This window comes from Rhinoraja longicauda, chromosome 3 (genome assembly GCF_053455715.1).
Source record: "Rhinoraja longicauda isolate Sanriku21f chromosome 3, sRhiLon1.1, whole genome shotgun sequence".
In the NCBI taxonomy this organism is placed as follows: Eukaryota; Metazoa; Chordata; class Chondrichthyes; order Rajiformes; family Arhynchobatidae; genus Rhinoraja; species Rhinoraja longicauda.
In genome coordinates, this window is record NC_135955.1 from 19,375,545 (window position 1) to 19,396,054 (window position 20,510).

Sequence of the window (20,510 nt, forward strand, 5' to 3'; positions counted from 1 at the left end):
TCATCTGTTAGCATGCAGAAACCCGAGGTAGGTCATGGGGTGAACGTACCAACTCCGTACAGCCAAGCACTCATAGTCAGGATCGAACCGGGTTTCTGACGCTGTAAAGCAGCAACTCTACCGCTGCGCCACCGTGCACCACTTGGTGTAAATTTGATATGCAGAACTTGATTTTCATGTTCACTTCTCTAAAATTGTTCTCAGTTAAATTGCCATTATAAAGCTAATGTTAATGTGTCTTTTGGGTCAGGAATGCATTGGACGTGAAGAAATTGTTGAGGTAACAAGAAAGGCATTTTAACAGTTTAAACACATATAATGACAATATTTTTACTGAAATTACATCAATGATACTGCAATAATTAATCCTCTTATGTGAATGTCATTACTCATTGGATGTACACTGACAATATCCAAACTGGCGATCGTTAGCAAAAATAGAATCAAACTGCCATACATAAATTAAAACCCTATCCATCATGAATAATAAATACCAGAAAGTTTTTTAGGGCTCTAATATGTAGTGGTTAACGGTTTAAGATTTAGTTTTATTATTTGCTGTTCTTTGGAATTTTGTCTTGCAATCAGTCTCATTACTCTTCAAGCAGCATTGCGTCATTTAAAATATTTCATGTTCGGCCAGTTCCATTTGTGTACAAAAAACGACAATTTCAATGTGTCACATTTATTATTGATGATTGGTGTTGGATGAGACTGTAGACCCTCTTGGAGTTGGGATCATTGACGTGTGTAACTTCACACATTGAAACTAAACATGCCAACAACTTTGAATTAGCTGCATCATTTGGTTTACGCAGAATTAGATCAGAAAGTAAACACAAGATGTTTGCCACATTCTTGTCATCTTACAATAAATATTACATTTTTAAAAGTAAACATAGCTATGCCCTCTTAAATTCAGCATGCTTTTTTATAAATACAGCATGGATTTAAGGAAAGAAAAAAACAATGTTTTCTCTGAGCGTTGCTCAATATTTCATTAAATGAATAGCTGAGCCTTGCTGACCAGAGAAAGCCTGGCAGGTTTACATCATTTGATATTAGTTAGCAAAGGGAGGGCAAAGATGATATAAATGGCCCGTGATTTAGGTAGGGTCAAATTCGTCCAATTTGCAGTTGCTTTTTGATATAAATCTCCAAAGGAAGCGCTAGTGATTGGCCAATGAGAGAGGACATGGAGAGATGGCAACATTTCTGTTGCAATAACTTGCCACAACTCGCTTTCTGCAGTTGTTCGTGTTGCCCACATGTTGGCTTCAGCAAGGCATTTGAGAAGGTTCAGCATAGTAGGCTGCTCCGGAAGGTTAGATCACCTGGGATTCAGAGAGAGCTATCTGAGTGGATAGAGAATTGGCTTCAAGGATTCAAGATTCAATTTAATTGTCACATGTACCAATTAAGGTACATGGAAGCAGAGGGTGAAAATGGAAGGTTGTTTTTTGGACTGGAGGCCTGTGACTAGTGGTGTGTGTCAGGGATTAGTGCTGGGCTCATTCCCTAAATGGCGGCGCTGCCCTAGCAGCTGCGGCTTACCTGCGGTCCGTTTGTCTTTTTGTTTTGTTGTTTTTTTTGTCTTAATTGTAGTTGTGATGTCGTGTTTTTGTGTTTGTGTACTATGTGTGTATGTGGGGGGTGGGGGGGAACTGTAAAATTGTAGATGTGTCCCTTCCGAACGGAGACCCGACCTTTGTTTTCTGGGTCGGGTCTCCGTTCCTGCTGCGGCCTACCATCGGCCCAACTCCTGGAGCTGGCGGCCTCCAGGGCCCTGGTTCGCAGAGCCCGCGGACCGGACTCACCATCAGTGGAGCCGGCCGTCTTCGGAGGCTGCGGGAGCGGCTGCGACTCGCCTTCGGCTCGGGCCGCATGGATGCCGACATCGGGAGCTCCGGCAGCGGCAGCGTGTTTGCCCGCCCCGGATCGCGGGGCTTGGGTCGGCCCGCTGCGGACATTTCACCGTCAGGCGCGGCCTGAAACAGGCCGCGGGATTTTTCACTGCTCGGCGGGGGCTTCAGTGTTGGGAGCCACGACCGCCCCGACGTGCAGCGGCAGCGGCAGCGTGTTCGCCCGCACCGGATTGCGGGGCTTGGGTCGGCCCGCGGCGGACCTTTCACCGTCCGGGGCGACCTGGAACGTGGCAACGACACCAGCCTGACCGCGGGAGAAGATGGCAGGGGAAGGGAAAAGACATTCTGGCCTTCCATCACAGTGAGGAGGGGACTGGAGGAGACTCACTGTGATGGATGTTTCTTTTTTCTGTGTGTTGGTTGGGGTTGTGTAATTTGCTTGTTTTATTGCTTTTATTATTGGACTGTGGGTGACTAAATTTTGTCCAAAAAACTTGACATCTTGAATCTATCTTGAATCTTGAATCTTGCTGTTTACAGTTAATATTCTCAATTTGGATGAGGATGTAAAAGGCATGATTAGTAGGCTTGCAGATAACACTAAAATAAAGTCCTAGCCTGCTAAACCTCTCCCTATAGTTCAGGCGATTTAGTCCTGGCAACATCCTCATAAATCTCTGCACCCTTTCCACCTTAGCAACATCTTTCCGGCAACAGCGTGACAAAAACTGAACACAATACTCTAAATGTGGCCTCACCAATGTCTTGAACAATCGTAAAAAGACCTCCCAACTTTTATACTCAATACTCTGACTGATGAAGGACAATTTGCTGAAAATCTTCTTGATACTCTATTTACCTGTGATTCCACTTTCAAGAAACTATATACCTGCTCAAGGAACTATATACCTGCACTCGAGATCCCTCTGATCTACAACACTTCCCAGAGCCCAACCATTCACTGTGTTGGCCCTATTCTTGTTAGACTTCCCAAAATGCACCACCTCACATTTTTCTCTATTAAATTCCATCAACCATTCCACAGCCAACCTGCCCACCTGATCAAGATTTTTGCCAATCACCTTCACTATCAACAATACCACCCACCGGCCCCTCATCTGCAAACTTGCTAATCATGCCTTGTACATTCTCATCTAAATCATTGATACAAATGACAAACAGCAATGGGCCTAGCACTGAACCCTTAGGTATACCACTAGTCACAGGCCTCCAGTCTGAAAAACAACCTTTCTCCATTGCTCTCTGCTTCCTTCCATGAAGCTAATTTTCTATACGGTCAGCTATCTCTCCTTGAATTCCATGCGGTCTAACCTTCCAGAGAAGCCTAGCGTGCAGAACCTTGTCAAATGCCTTGCTGAAATCCATGTACACAATGCCTGCCCTTATCAACCTTTTTGGTCACATCTTCAAAAAAACTCAAAAGATTCACAAGACACGATCTCCCATATACAAATCTATCCTTAATCAGTCCTTGATCATCTAAATGCACAAATATATCGTATTCCTAAAGAGACATTTGTAAACCAGTATCTTTCATTTCTTGTTCCTTATAATATTAGTTTATATGAATTTTTTAAACTTCGGGATTTACTGTAGTTTAGTCTTTAGTCTGTAGTACAGGTCTTTAGTTTAGAGATACAGTTTGGAAATTGGCCCTTCGGCCTACTGAGTCCACGCCGACCAATGGTCACCCGCACACTAATTCTATCCTACACACTGAGGACAATTTACAAAAGCCAATTAACCTACAAACCTGCATGTCTTTGGAATGAGGGTGAAAACCGGAGCACCCAGAGAAAACCCACATGATCACAGAGAGAACGTATAAATTCAGTTTAGTCAACAGCTATAGTCAGAATCAAACCTGGGTCTCTGGCACTGTAAGCCGCACTCTACCCACTGCGCCACTGTGCCATCATTTAGCTGAGAATCAGTTCTGCGCAGTGCTTTCTTGGGCTCTCACTGAGTTTCAAATAAACAAAATTTCACTTTGGAAAGAAAATGGAGATACTAGTAATTTAATTAAAACTGATTTACCAAGAGTTTGAGAATATGAAAAAGGACAGTACATGCATCATTTCATTGTAGATGCATGGTGTACGGGTAGGCTAATGGGTCTCTAACGATCGTAAGAGTTTCCCCAATAATCATTCAAAAAATGTATAACTTGAGGATGGAGACACATGCACATGTTTATTCCATAATGTCAGGAAAATGTAACAGTGCACAGCCAAAAGTTGGCAGATTGTAGACTTGGTGTAGGGGATTTTAATTTATGGTTGAAAAATGATATCTGAATTTTAGAGATGCCCCTCCATTGGGGAAGATGCATTTTTGCAACTTCGATCTGCAAAAGTGACATCAACCACAATCTTTTGAAATACCTGCTTATCCAGTTTGTAATCATGATTATGCTATCACATTTTGTGCTTTCTTTAACAACAGCAGACGATAACAGTAACATTTTTTTTTCAATGTTCTGGTAAAATAGCAATAAAATCAGACATGCAGATATTGGGCTGAATGAAATAGCAGGCATGTTTATACACAAAACATGCACATTGTTTTGGTAATTATTCCTCGTGGCATTATTGTCCTCGGTGAAAAAAAGCTAATGTAAGTGAATTTAAATAGTTATGCACGTTAATTAGAGGGAAAGTTGTTTTTCTAATGAATCCAAATGTGCATAAATCCAGCCGATCAAGATCATCAAAACACTAATTACTGCACCCCCAAAAAATCTCACTGCACCTATTCTTATCTGTAGAGTTTCCTTCTGTAACTTTATTTCTCATCGTGGTTGCATGAGCATCACACTTCATATCTGTACAGTCCTATCAATTACAATAAGATGGTAGAAGAGAGCATTTACACACCTTTATCTCCTCTCTATATTTTGCCTTTATTTGGTTTAAGTTTAGGTTTATTATTGTCATGTGTACCGAGGGACTGAAAAGCTTTTGTTTATGTGCTATCCAGCCAAATCAAATAATACCAAACATGAATACAATCAAACCAGTCACAAGTATAAGACGACAAAGGGATATGGTGAAAGATATTCTGGCTAGAGGTCTTTGATCAGAAGAGTTCCACAGGGATCTGTGCTAGAACCTCAGCTGTTGTGATATATACTAATGACTTGAACGTAAATGTATATGGGTTGGTGGATACGTTTGCAGGGCAACACCAAAATTGGATGAGTTGCAGACAATGAGGAAGTCTGTCAGAAGATATGGATATAGATCAGCTGCAGAAAATGGGCAGAGAAATGGCAGATGGAGTTTAACCCGAGCAAGTGTGAGGTGTTGCACTTTAGAAGGTTGAATGTAAGAGGCAAATATATAGTTAATGACATGACCCTTATCAGCATTAATATAACTTTTATGGAAGCCAATTAGCCTACAAACCTGTACGTCTTTGGAATGTGGGAGGAAACCGGAGCGCCTGGAGAAAATCCATGCGGTGACGAGAAAAACGTACAAACTCCGTACAGATCAAACCCACGTCTCTGGCGCCGTAAGGCAGCTACTCTCCCACTGTGCCACTATGCCGCCCTTTCTGATGGGTCAAGGGATTTTGGAGTCCAAGTTAATAGCTCACTAAAAGTGGCAGCACAAGTAGATAGGATGGTAAAGAAGGCAAACCTATGCTTGCTTTCATAGCTAAGGTTATTGAGTATAAGAGTCAGGAAGTCATGATGCAGCTCTGTAGGACTTTGGTTAGACTGCATTTGGAGTATTGCATGCAGTTCTGGTTGCCCCAGTACAGGAATGATTTGGAGGCAGAATGACCCATTTGAGTGTTCTTCTGTTCTATGTTTATATAAAAAGTTGAGTGAAGTGAAAAATAACAGAGTGCCTCAACATTGCAGCATACAGTTCCAGAGAAAAACTCTGATGTCCATTATGAGGTAGGTTGGACAATAGGGACGGTATCCTAGATACAGGTACATCCTATATCTGTACACTGGACGGCTTGATTGTAATCATATATAGTCTATCCGTTGACTGGATAGCATGGAACAAAAAGCTTTTCACTGTACTTCGGTACATGTGACAATAACTTAAACTAAACTAAACTAAGCTTATGGAAGGGCTGTTCAGATAACTGATAGCAGAGAGGAAGAAGTTGTTCCTGAGTCTGGTGGTGTGCACTTTCAAGCTTCTGTTTGTTCTACCCGACGTGAGCAAGGTGAAGAAGAAATGACTGGGGTATGAAAAGTTTGTTATTATGAACTGTTTTCCTGGGACAGTGTAATGTGTAGATGGTTTTAAGGGTGGGGAGTCTGGTCTGACTGATGGATGGGCTACATCTACAACTCTGCAATTTCTTGCGGTCTTGGCAGAGCTGCTTCCCAACCAAGTTGTGATGCACCCCGATAGTATACTTTCTGTAGACGTTTGTAAGAATTGTTGGACACAAACCAAGTTTCCGCAGGCTCCTCAGGAAGTAGAGGTGTCGGCGTGCTTATTTGATTGTGGCTTCAATATTGTTGGTCCAGGACTTATTGTTGGCAATATTAATGCCCAGGAACTTAAAACTCTCAACAGTTTCAACTGTAACACCGTTGATGCTGATTGGAGCATGTACACAAATTCCCAATTTGATTATTCTTCTGCTGGAAAGTTTGATTTGGAAAGTACTGCAGCTGCAAAACTATGTTCTCCTCTAAGCACATCACTAAGCCGCGTATATATTTTGTAACAGAGCTTGTTTTTTAATGACCAAAGATTTTTTCACCAACAACAGAAGCTGACATTTGACCTTGCGGAGTTGCAACAACAGAAAAATGCACTGGACAAGAGATTGGCAGAGCTGCAAGCCCTAGGTTCGAGGTCAGGAGATGAGTGTTCATCCTTGGTATCCAGCCAAACACTCCACACTCCAACTACATTGCAGAAGTCTATGGAAGCTGAACTGAAACAGCTGCAGAGTAAATTGAAGGTTGTTGTTCATTCTGACCTTTTTGTATATAATTTCTTTATTGTGTTATTATCAACGGGTTGTCTGTTTTTGTAATCCAAACCAAAAAGCCAAGGTCATTCAATACAAATCAATTTTATCTCCTCAAATCTTTCTCCCAGTCACCTCCTTTCATGCAGAGTCCATGCTGCAAAGGGTATTTTCACATCTGGCTTTAGAATCAGAAGAACCATCTTTTCCTGTTTAAACCTTCCATCATATTAAAGATCCTGCTATTAATCTCTTAGACTTCTCATTGTCACTGTTAATGGTCTCAGAGACTCTCAGGTGCCTCTCATCCCCAAATTCATTCTGGTGATTGTGCACTACATGCTCTCAGTGACTTGAATATTGTTCTGTACGGAGGACCAAATGCTCTAACTGTGGTCTAAACAACCGTAATATCTTTACTCTTAAACGTTGAATCGGTTTCTTTCTTATGGAACTCAAAATATTGTTTTGTTGTACACCTTTGCCTACCTACACATGCAGTCTCAATGATTTGGTGCCTCGGCTATCACTTCATGCACACACCTGTCAGCATATTTTTATTGAATACTTCCATTTGATAGTTTTCTCCCTAAATTTATTTCTGTACTCTTCCCATATTACAATTATATTTTCCAGATACTTGCATGCCTATCTATCTTCCTGAAGAGTTTTCCAAACTGCTTCCTCCTGTAATTTATCAATGGTACAACAGTGGTTTATTGTCAAGAGTACATTGCACAGTGAAATTCTTTTTTGCATTGCTCACACATGCATGAGTCGCCATATTGGCACCATTTACAAAATGTCCAAAGTCCGGTCCATGTGCTCAATATAGTGGGGCGGCTGCAATCCAGGTAAGCCCCAGTCCGTCCCACTCGACCAGCTCGGCCCGCGAACCAACGCCATACTCCTCGCCCAATCGCCTCTGTGTTCCGGGGGGCACCTCCTGTGGCTGACCTTGAAGGCTCTGGAGGCAATGCCTCTGTCCCACTCCTACCGGCCCACTCATACCCATTATGCAGATTTTGAGATGTGTTGAGAAATAGAAGGAGTCGGCCACTCAGCGCATCAAGCTTGGGCTCCTTTTCAACATCATCTATCTCAACACCATTTTCCTGTCTTGTCCCCATGTTCCATGATTCCTTTAATACCCACAAATCTATAGATCACTTTTGAATTCAATCGGGGTGGCATGGCAGTCGAGTTGCTGCCTTACAACGCTTGCAGCGCCGGAGACCTGGGTTCGATCCTGACTACAGGTGCTGTCTGTACGGAGTTTGGACGTTCTCCTCGAGACCATGTGCGTTTTCTCCGAAATCTTCGGTTTCCCCCCACCCTCCAAAGATGTACAGGTATGTTAGGTAAATTGGCTTGGTAAATGGAAAAATTGTCCCTAGTGTGTGTAGGATAGTGTTAATATGCGGAGGTTGCTGATGGTGCGGACTCTGGGCCGAAGGGCCTGTTTCCGTGCTGTACCTATAAACTAAACTAATAACAGAGCTCTCTTTTGGAGGTAAACAATTTAAAAGATTCACCAGCCTCTGGATGAATATGTTTCTCCTCATTTCAATCACAAATTATCTATGTCATGTTTTGAAACTAAGACCACTGGAACCTTAGCCAAAATCCTCCCTGCATCTGCTTTTTGAGCCTTCTGGGTGTTTTATATTTGAGAACACCTTTCATTCATCAAAAACGTCAATGTCTTCTCCCACCCCAATCTGCTGAACTTTCATCAATTTTAGACCAAAATTGTACACTACATTCAAAGTATGATCCTGCATAATTTTAGTAAGACATCCCTACTCTTGCACTCAAATCCCTTTGTAATAAAAGTCAACATATTGCATTCCAAATCATTGCTGCACCTGCATTTGGGCTTTCTGTGGGTTTTTGCACTAAGATCCCTTTGAATATCAATATTTTCTCATCTCAACAATTTTAAAAGTACTTATGATTTCTGTTTTTTTTATCCAGGTGGATAACGCCACATTTTTCCACAATGTACTCGATCAGTTATATTGTTGCCCACTCGATGAGCTTGACTATATCCCCTTGAAATCTTTGCAAACACATTGCATTCCCATTTAGTCTTGAGTCATCATCAAATTCAGAAATAATATATCACGCCCCCTCAGCCAAATTGTGATAAAGATTGTTGTTAGTTGGTCCTAAGCATTGGGCCCTGCAATAGTCACATCTCTGGCAACCTTTTTACTCTAATTTTTTCCATCTTTCACCAAATCTCAATCTATACTAGTACATTAACCCACTCACGTGTTCTCTGAACATGTACAGCAGACTCATGCCTGTGACCTTTTCAAAAGATTGGTGAAAATCCATATAAACTGGGCTCCTCGCACTACCACTCCTCCCCCCCCCCTCCCCCCCAACCAATGTACTCTACATCCTCAAATGAACAGCAGTAGATTAGTCAAATATACTTTCCCTTTCATAAACCCATGTTGGCTCTTTTCAAAAATAATATTATTTTCAAAGTGCCTTGATATTACATTCTTATTCATTCCTCTATTTCTTATACTATTGAGGTCAGGCTTAAAGTTACTTGTTGTATCTCCTTCCTTTCCTAAGTGGTTGGGTCGCATTTGCTATCCTGCAATCTTAAAGGAACTATTCGAGGAACTATGGAATATTGGAAGATGATGATAACATAAGCATCCATTATCTCTGTGCCCACCTCCTTCAAAACTCTGGGATGGGTTTCATCAGGTTCTTGGGGAATTCACAATTTTCAAACTAACTATAATTCATCAATAATAGCAATTTTCTTACTCAAATACAATGGTTCTTCTGTATTTTTAAGACGTTTTTCATGCCTTCTCTGCCAAGACAGGCACAAAGTATTTGTTTAATTTATTTCCTTCATTATAAATTCTGCCATCTCTGTCTGTAAGCAGCCTATACACGTCCTTGCTATTCATTTATTTTACAAATCCACAGAAGCTTCTGCATTCAGTTTTTAACTGCCTTGATGGTTTGTACAGATATTTGATTTCCCCTTGTTTAATTATTTTTTGATCCTCTTTTGCTGGATTTTAAAATGTTCCTAATCACCAAACGTGTTGCTTTTTCTGGTAAGTTTTATCCTCAGATTTAATTTCTTTTTTTAAAATCCATGTTTGGGTTAATTTCTATTGCATCTTTGCACCTTAAAGGAATATATATTTATTGCAACTCATGTAACATTTCTTTAAATGCTATCCATTGCCTGTTCATTGCTCTGCCTTGTAATACAGATTCCCAATGGACAACGTCCGACATTCCCTCATTCCATCATAATTTCCTTTGAGAACCAGATTTCTAATTGAACTACATCACCAACGATACACATGCAATGCAACATTTTAAAAATATTATACATTTATGTTATAAATATGTTTTTTTTTAAACGTTTTTACATTATAAATTCTAATTTATGGTTACAGTTGAACCCCTTTCCAAAACAAAAGTAATGAACCTTTTCCCCTTGCACAACACCAGATCTTGGTATTTTTTATTGAAGACAGAGAAAAAAACCCGGCATTTTATGTTTTATTAACTGCATCCAATGGGCTAAACTTAATTAAAATGGGCAAAAAAAACCAAACTATATTGTCTTTTTGGTTCCTCTTGCTAATTTGTATTTCTTCTATTTAGACTTGCAATTCCACATGGGTATAGTAGAATTTTTAACTCTCAAGCTGCATCTGCGTAACACACAAACACAAGCTAAAAATCTCCAGTTCTTTACCTCATTGTCATAAAATGCAGGTTGTCAAGATGCACTTGGGTGTTCATGAAAACTTTATTGTCACTACTTCCCCATCTCCCTCCCTCCCCCTCTCTAATTCCCTCTTTCTACACACTCACTCTCTCAAACACTTTCACTCTCACACTCTCATTCTCTCACTCTTTTATCTGTCTGTTTATCCCTCTCTACAGCTTACTAGTTCCCCCTTGCTTATTATGTCTCTGTCTCATTTACTTCCTTCCATAATTTTGCCTTTCATAAAAATAACAGTTTTACTTTGAGTTTATCTGCACTTCCAATTCCAGGAATACCAGCATAATAGTTAGTAAATGCAGTATACCCCAGTGATACCCCAGTATCTTTTCTATTTCCCTGCCTCTTTTTCCTATTACCTTCCATAACTTGCCGAAACTATTTTAAAATGTTGATATAGTCTTTGCTTCAATCATTAGCCCTGAATGCTGCATTCTGCACACTATATATAAACAATTTTACAATCAAGTGCCATAAATCCCTAAAATTTAATAATCTATCTAAATATGATTGTTTTTGATCCCTGGAGCTTTGTTGCGCTTTATTATTTTTTATCTTATGGTTAGCAGCCTGTTGTTAGCCTCACCTGGACCATTTACCAAATGAAAACAAATTTTTTACACGAAATACAATCTAAAATGTAACATATTTTGTGGGTAGAGTACCTGCAGGCCTTTAAATACAATGCAATTTTAAAATACTACCAAAAATAATCAGACCTATTTTCCAGCAGAAATTTCTTCATACACCAACTATTTTTTTATAATTCTTGCAGAATTCAACAAATGAGACATTGAAGCATTTAACGACCATCAAAACTCTCAAAGCTGATCGACAGGAAAAGGAAGATCAGATTCGGCAATTGCAGGAAAGGTTAGATTGGCTCAATAATTTGTTGTGTTTGGCGCAGCCTACTGGTAGCCTTGCCTTCATGTGATGACTGAGCTTCAGCCTTCGATTTGATATAACATTTATTTCTGCATTTTAGTTATAATTGGTGTCCAATGCAGTATGCCTTGTACAACAGTTAAAGCTGTTAGTAAATGTGTAGTTTGCTCAGCAATTTCTTTATTGTATTATTTTTTATTTTGTATGGATTTTTAATTTTAACGGATATAAATTGAAAAAAACCCATGAAAAACATGAAAACTCCATTCTGATAATTAATGGCAACTGTGAAGAATTTACACTTTGTTTTCAGAATACTGTATTTGCCTTGAAAAACACATTTATGAACTATCCAATCCCATCATAGATGAGGCCCTCACTAGGGTCTCCTCGATATCCCACAGCTCCGCTCTTGCTCCCCCTCCCCCCCAGTCGTGACAGGGACAGAGTCCTCCTAGTCCTAACCTTCCACCCCATCAGCCATAGCTTACGGCTCATAACCCATCGACATTTTCCCCACCTCCAACGGGATCCCACCACTATCCACATCTTCCCATCTACACCCATTTCCGCTTTCCGCAGAGACCATTCCCTGGTCAACTCGTCACTTCCCACCCAAACCACCCCTCCACAGGTAATTTCCCCAGCAACCGCAGAAGCTGCAACACCTGTCCCTAGACCTTCCCCCTCAACTGTCCAAGGACCCCGACAGTCTTTTCAGGAGAAGCAGAGGTTCACTTGCACCTCCTCCAACCTCATCTACTGTATCCGGTGTTCCAGGTGTTGACTCCTGCATATCAGCAAGTGCAGACTCGGCGATCGTTTCGCTGAACACCTCCGCTCAGTCCGCCTAAACCTATCTGATCTCCTGGTTGCTAAACATTTTAACTCCCCCATGCATTCTCTCCAGAGATGCTGCCTGTCCCGCTGAGTTGCTCCAGCATTTTGTGCCTATCTTCAGTTTAAACCAGCATCCGCAGTTTCTTCATATACTTTAACTCCCCCTCCCATTCCCACACTGACCTTTCTGTCCTGGGCCTCCTACATTGCCAGAGGGAGGAACAGCACCTCATATTTTGCTTGGGCAGCTTACACCCCAGCGGTATGAACATTGACTTAGAGTCATAGAGAGTCATAGAGTCCTACAGCACAGAAAGAGGCCCTTCGGCCCATCGTGTCCGCGCCGCCCGTTACCAAACACAGTCTAATTTTAATCCCATTTTCCCGCATTTGGACCGTAGCCCTGAATGTTGTAGCATTTCAAGTGCCCATCCAAATGCCTCTTAAACGTTGTGAGTGTTCCCGCCTCCACCACCACCCCAGGCAGTGAGTTCCAGACTCCAACCACCCTCTGGGTGAAAAAGTTCTTTCTCACATCCCCCCGAAACCTCCCTCCCCTTACCCTGTATCTATGTCCCCTCGTTGTTGAACCTTCCACCAGTGGAAGAAGTTCCCCGCCATCTACCTTATCCATGCCCCTCATGATCTTGTACACCTCGATCATGTCCCCTCTCAGCCTTCTCTGCTCCAGGGAAAACAACCCCAGTCTGCCCAGTCTCTCCTCATAGCCGAGGCCCTTCATCCCTGGCAGCATCCTGGTGAATCTCCTCTGCACCCTCTCCAAAGCTATCACATCCTTTCTATAATATGGTGACCAGAACTGTACACAATACTCCAGCTGTGGCCTCACCAGTGTTCTGTACAATTCCATCATTACCCCCCTACTTTTATATTCGATGCCCCGGCTAATGAAGGCCAGTAACCCATATGCCTTTTTAACCACCCTATCCACCTGTCCTGCTGCCTTCAAGGACTTGTGTACCTGTACTCCAAGGTCCCTCTGTACCCCTGTCTTCCCTAGGGTCCTTCCATTCATGGTGTACTCCCTCTCCAAGTTATTTCTGCCAAAGTGCATCACCTCGCACTTTTCAGGATTAAATTCCATCTGCCACTGCTCCGCCCATCTGACCATCTCATCTATATCTTCCTGCAGCTTGCAGATCCCTTCTTCGCTATTCACCACCCCCCCTACCTTTGTGTCATCTGCAAACTTGCTGATCATGCCCTGTACGTTGACATCCAGATCATTTATGTAGATTACAAACAGTAAGGGACCCAACACCGATCCCTGCGGCACCCCACTGGACACCGGCCTCCAGTCACAGAAGCACCCTTCTACCATCACCCTCTGCCTTCTGTCACTAAGCCAGTTTTTTATCCATTTTGCCAAGGTGCCCTGGATCCCATGGGCTCTTACCTTCTTGACTAGTCTCCTGTGTGGGACCGTGTCAAAAGCCTTACTGAAATCCATGTATACCACATCCACTGCACTACCCCCATCTACCTCCTTGGTCACCCCTTCAAAAAATTCAATCAAGTTAGTCAGACACGACCTTCCCTTAACAAAGCCATGTTGACTATCCTTAATTAACCCTTGATCCTCCAAGTGAAGACTGATTCTGTCCCTCAGAATCTTTTCTAGCAGCTTCCCCACCACCGATTTCAGACTCACCGGCCTGTAGTTCCCAGGTTTATCCCTACTGCCCTTTTTAAATAATGGCACCACATTAGCTATCCTCCAGTCCTCCGGTACATCCCCTGTTGCAAGAGAGGCTCTGAAAATTTGTGCCAGAGCCCCCGCAATCTCCTCCCTTGCCTCTCTCAGCATCCTGGGATACATCTCGTCAGGGCCCGGAGACTTATGCACTTTTAAGCCTGCCAGAGCCTCCAGCACCGCCTCCCTGTCAATAGCAATATGCTCAAGAACATCACAACCCTCCTGCTCCATTTCTAAGTCCGCATCGCCCTCCTCCCTCGTAAAAACAGATGCAAAAAAATAATTTAAAACATCTCCTACATCCTCTGGCTCCACACACAGCTTTCCACTATGGTCCCTGATGGGCCCCACTCTTTCCCTCGTTATCCTCTTACCCTTGATATACTTATAGAACACTTTGGGATTTTATTTTATTTTGCCCGCTAGTGCTATCTCATGGCCCCTTTTTGCTCTCCTAATTTCTTTCTTAAGAACCGCCCTACACCTTCTGTATTCCTCTAATGATGTCTGTGCCTTAAGTTCTTTATGCCTTCCAAAAGCCCCCCTTTTTTTCCGAATCAATCCTACTATATCGTTCGACATCCAAGGTTCTTTGCACTTGTTTGTCCCACCCTTGAACTTTAAGGGAACATGCTTCCTCTGTACTTTTTCAATTATTCCTTTGAATGACTCCCACTGTTCTGATGCGGTCCTCCCCACGAGAAGCTGATCCCACTCCACCAGGGCCAACTTCTGCCTTATCAGATTAAAATCGGCCTTGCCCCAATTTAGAAATTTTCCTCTTTCCTCTGGTCCCTCTTTATCCTTTTCCATTACCACCTTAAATATCACTGAATTGTGATCACTGTCACCAAAATGCTCTGCCACTGACACTTCAGCCACCTGTCCGGCCTCATTTCCCAAGATTAAGTCCAATACCGCCCCCTCCCTTGTTGGACTTTCAACATATTGGCTCAAAAAGCCCTCCTGGATGACCCTTAGGAACTCTGCACCCTCAGGGCCCTTGACACTTTGGCTATCCCAATCAATATTCGGGAAGTTGAAATCCCCTACTATTACTACCCTGTTGTTTTCACACACCCCCGAGATTTGCCTACAAATATGTTCTTCTATTTCCCTCTGACTGTTTCTAACTTCAAGTAACCCTTGCTTTCCGTCTCTCTCCATCCCTCCCCCTTCCCAGTTCTTCGACCAGTCTTACTGTCTCTGACTACATTTTATCTCTGTTTGCTTTGTTGTTACCTTCTCCCAGCTAACAATCAGCCTGAAGAAGGGTCTCGACCCGAAACGTCACCCATTCTTTCTCTCCGGAGATGCTGCCTGTTACTTGAGCATTTTTTGTCTATCTTCGGTTTAAATCAGCATCTGCAGATCCTTCCTGTACAATCCCATGCTTCTGTAGGTGATGCTGAGAAGGCCTGATGAAGATTAAAATCCAGAGGAGTAAATGTGTATTGGCAATGATAATGTTTTATTGCTGTCATGTGTTCAGAGGTAAAACAAACAATAAATTGTGTGCAATCCAGTCAAATTAAGCAGTCAAGTCAACCAGTACAACAGGCAGTGCAAAGAGGAAAATACAAAAGTTCACATGTGCGCAGTGCACAGCAGTAGTGTTGCTGCCTAGCAGCACCAGAAACTTGGGTTCCAATCCTGACGATTGGTGCTAATCTGTGCGGAGTTTGTACGTTCTTCCTGTGACCACGTGGGTTTTTTCCTGGTGCTTCAGTTTCCTCCCACGTTCTAAAGGCGTACAGATTTGTGGATTATTTGGCTTAGGTAAAAATGATAAATTGTCCCTAGTACTAGTGTACGGGGTGATCACTGGTCGGCCTGGACTTGGTGGGCGAGGGGCCTGTTTCTGCGCTGTATATCTGAAGTTAGAAGTAAAGTTCAGAATATAATGTTGCATTATAGTGTTCCAGTTATTATGTTGAAATAGTTCAAGGTCAGCAAAGAGGGTGGTTGGATGGCCAGAACAACACTTTAGCTTATGGGAGCACCATTCAGTAATCTGACAACAGTGGGGAAGAACTGGTTCCTGGAGGGTTTAGATTAGAGAAAGAGCACAGGAACAGGCCATTTGGCATAGCGAGTCCACACGACCTATTGATCACTGAATTTGGGATGTGGGGAGGAAACCAGAGCACCCAGAGGAAACCCACGCAGTCACAGGGAGAACGTGCAAACTCCACATAGACAACACCTGAGGTCCGAATCGAACCTGAGTCTCTGACACTTTGAAACAGCAACTGTGCTACTGCGCTGCCCTGGGTGGAAATTGATTAAAAACCAAAAGTGTGCAAATGTAGGAAAGAAAATGATTTCCCAAGTTGTTAAGCCAGAATGGTTTTATTCCAGTGGTCGTGTTGCCCAGCAGCAATTTTGTGAATGGCTCCAGTAGTCAACAAATCAGGTAAAAGAAAATCCAATCCAACAAATTTCAGATCATATAGCAGCCTCATTATGTAGCTTGCAGAATTAGCTAACACACACGAATCACATCTGCACATCACTTTGAGACTAATTACATTTGTGACATACATTTATTATATTCATTACAATTCTATGTAATGAATAGAATAGATAAATCTTTAAGAGACAAACACAAGAGACTGGAAAGTGAAACTAATGGATAATTTTACCAAAGAGCTATCATATGCACAGTAAGTCAACGTGAAATGGTGCAGCGCCTGACAAAATCTTACAGTATATACACAAAGATATAAGTAACTGTAATCATCGTATATTCCCCAAGTCACTGAAATTGGTCTTCTCACATTCATGCAATATTATTTTATAAAATGTTCCATATTGTTCCATTTCCATAATGTAGCTTCCTGCAATTCACATACCTTCCTCCCTGGAGCCACCCTTATTAGACATCAACTAATTTCTCTTCTCTCCGAGTCATGTTTTCACACATGCTCAGAACTTCTGCAAACAATAACTCCTGCAGTTTAACTGCTGAATTCACGAAACTATGCACAAGTTAATGGTATGATGCACAAAACTTGTGGTTCTCTTCCCAAGATATTCATTGCCTTTCTTATCTCTCATCTGCAAAGATTGATCTCGGTTACTCTGTGATCAATTTGGAGAAACCATGTTAGTTACAGTAGGATATCTTAAGCATTTCATCTTGGTTCACGTAAGGACATTCCTTGCTCCTGTAACTCTTTTTCGCAGCATGTCAGCATTTTATTCCCTTGGGACTAGATTTAGTGACAGCTGCATCCTACAAACTTCAATTTCACCTGCATTTAATTAGTTCTGACTGGCAATGACTACAATTGTATGAATTGATCTGACGGCAAAACAGACTCTAGTTGGACATGAGTTCAATGATGATATACTCCGTTTTTTTTCCCCTCTGGCCCTGCCAGATGGGTAAAATAATACTGATTTGTCAGATTTGACTTTGTTACATCTCACGTGAGTGTCAGTTACATCAGCTTCTTTGTCTTGATTATGATGTCTTCAGTTAACTTTAAGAGTTTGTAGAATTGAAATTGCAAGTCTGCTTTGTAATTAAATATGTAAAAGGTCTGGGATAGACTGCTAGCAAGTCCAGGAATTTTATTGGATAATTTGGGTTTGCCAATATTTTCTTCACTGTTATTGTGGTGCCTAAAGCATGTTTTGTTAGAAATAAACATTTAGGGAATTAATGCAATTACTTTTTTCAACACATATAAGTGGTACGAATAGTTCATCAATAAAATCTTATCGTACCTGAACTGTACGCATAAAATGTTTGATAGTCAGAAGTGATGAGTTCTCTACTGAAATATGCCTGTTTCGCTGCAGCTCTGTCTATTGCCTTAGAATTAGTAAATACTAAGTCATTCTTCTTCTCCATATTACATGTTAAAGCATCTAACATAATTCTTAAATTCACACCTAATTTACCTGATTTTATTTGATGAAAAGTCAAATTAGAGAGCATTTTGTTTTATTTATTTTTATAAAATGGTGTAACCGAGAAGTTTTCCACAGTGTTATGGTAAGGACCCAGCAATTACAGTGGAGCACGCCAATGACAATCCTGCTTGTGGGCACATTGCTGCAAACTTTTGCATCGATTGGAATAATAACATTTGATGTGCATCTAACGTGGAAATGATGTTATATGTACAATTGGGAAGTGGCTTGTTGCTTTTCCTGGAGCGACACAAAATGGTTGTTATTTTGTAGGAAAAATAACTGCAGATGCTGGTTTAAATCGAAGGTAGACACAAAATGCTGGAGCAACTCAGCGTCTCTGGAGAGAAGGAATGAGTGACGTTTTGGGTCGAGACCCTTCTCCAGTTGTTATTTCATTTTGTTGCGAGAATTCAATGTTCAATTGCAAAGGACTGAAAGAAACAACAACAAATTTCTTGGCCTAGGAACAATCCTCGCGACAATGGTTACTTTTTTGGGTCTGCAGATTCTTGAGAAGACGGTGGAACAGCAATGGCAGGTATTCCTGGGAATAATGCAGAAGTTGCAGGATCAATTTATCCCAAAGAGGAGGAAAGATTCTAAGGGGAGTCAGAGACACCCGTGGCTGACAAGGGAAGTCAAGGACAGCATAAAAATAAAAGAGAAGAAGTACAACAAAGCAAAGAAGAGTGGGAAGCCAGAGGATTGGGACTCTTTTAAAGAGCAACAGAAGATGACTAAGAAGGCAATACGGGGAGAAAAGATGAGGTACGAGGGTAAACTAGTCAATAATATAAAGGAGGATAGTAAGAGCTTTTTTAGGTATGTAAAGAGGAAAAAAATAGTCAAGGCAAATGTGGGTCCCTTGAAGACAGTAGCAGGGGAATTTATTATGGGGAACAAGGAAATGGCAGTCGAGTTGAACCAGTACTTTGGATCTGTCTTCACTAAGGAAGATACAAGCAATCTCCCAGATGTTCTCGTGGCAAGAGATCCTAGAGTGACGGAGGAACTGAAGGAAATCCACATTAGGCAGGAAATGGTGTTGGGTAGACTGATGGGACTGAAGGCTGATAAATCCTCAGGGCCTGATGGTCTGCATCCCAGAGTACTTAAGGAGGTGGCGCTAGAAATTGTGGACACATTGGTGATCATTTTCCAATGTTCTATAGATTCAGGATCAGTTGCTGTGGATTGGAGGGTAGCTAATGTTGTCCCACTTTTTAAGAAAGGAGGGAGAGAGAAAACGGGAAATTATAGACCAGTTAGTCTTACATCAGTAGTGGGGAAGATGCTGGAGTCAATTATAAAAGACGAAATTGCGGAGCATTTGGATAGTAGTAACAGGATCGTTCTGAGTCAGCATGGATTTACGAAGGGGAAATCATGCTTGACTAATCTTCTGGAATTTCTTGAGGATGTAACTAGGAAAATTGACAGGGGAGAGCCGGTGGATGTGGTGTACCTTGACTTTCAGAAAGCCTTCGACAAGGTTCCACATAGAAGATTAGTGGGCAAAATTAGAGCACATGGTATTGGAGGTAGGGTACTGACATGGATAGAAACTTGGTTGACAGACAGAAAGCAAAGGGTGGGGATAAATGGGTCCCTTTCAGAATTGCAGGCAGTAACTAGTGGGGTACCGCAAGGCTCAGTGCTGGGAACGCAGCTATTTACAATATACATTAATGACTTGGATGAAGGGATTAAAAGTACCATTAGCAAATTTGCAGATGATACAAAGCTGGGTGGTAGTGTGAACTGTGAGGAAGATGCTATGAGGTTGCAGGGTGACTTGGACAGGTTGTGTGAGTGGGTGGATGCATGGCAGATGCAGTTTAATGTGGATAAGTGTGAGGTTATCCACTTTGGGGGTAAGAATAGGAAGGCAGATTATTATCTGAATGGTGTCAAGTTAGGAAAAGGAGACGTACAACGAGATCTGGGTGTCCGAGTGCATCAGTCACTGAAAGAAAGCTTGCAGGTACAGCAGGCAGTGAAGAAAGCCAATGGAATGTTGGCCTTCATAACAAGAGGAGTTGAGTATAGGAGCAAAGAGGTCCTTCTGCAGTTGTACAGGGCCCTAGTGAGACCGCACCTGGAGTACTGTATGCAGTTTTGGTCTCCAAATTTGAGGAAAGATATTCTTGCTATTGAGGGCGTGCAGCTTAGGTTTACTAGGTTAATTCCCGGAATGGCGGGACTGTCATATGCTGAAAGACTGGAGCGACTAGGCTTGTATATACTGGAATTTAGAAGGATGAGAGGGGATCTTATCGAAACGCATAAGATTATTAAGGGGTTGGACACGTTAGAGGCAGGAAACGTGTTCCCAATGTTGGGGGAGTCCACGGGGTTTCTCAGCAGGGGTTGTGGAGAGAGAGGAGAATGAACGTGTGCTGGCAGCTTGTTGTGTTAATAAAGCCATCCCGACTGAACTAACCTGGCGCCTAGCCTTATTTCGGGCTAAACTGATCGCTCCCGCTACATTGGTGACCCCGACGTTCCAAACCCG

General features: G+C 42.0%; 1 protein-coding gene across 2 annotated transcripts in view; it reads left to right on the forward strand.

Moving 5' to 3' along the window:
- cntln (centlein, centrosomal protein) overlaps positions 1-20,510 on the forward strand; it is a 354,488-nt gene that overhangs the window by 252,112 nt on the left and 81,866 nt on the right. For both annotated transcript variants that reach the window (XM_078396868.1, XM_078396869.1), the window contains exons 20-21: positions 6,636-6,830; positions 11,399-11,496. In XM_078396868.1, coding sequence (XP_078252994.1) covers positions 6,636-6,830; positions 11,399-11,496 — 293 coding nt within the window. The remainder of the gene's footprint in view (positions 1-6,635; positions 6,831-11,398; positions 11,497-20,510) is intronic.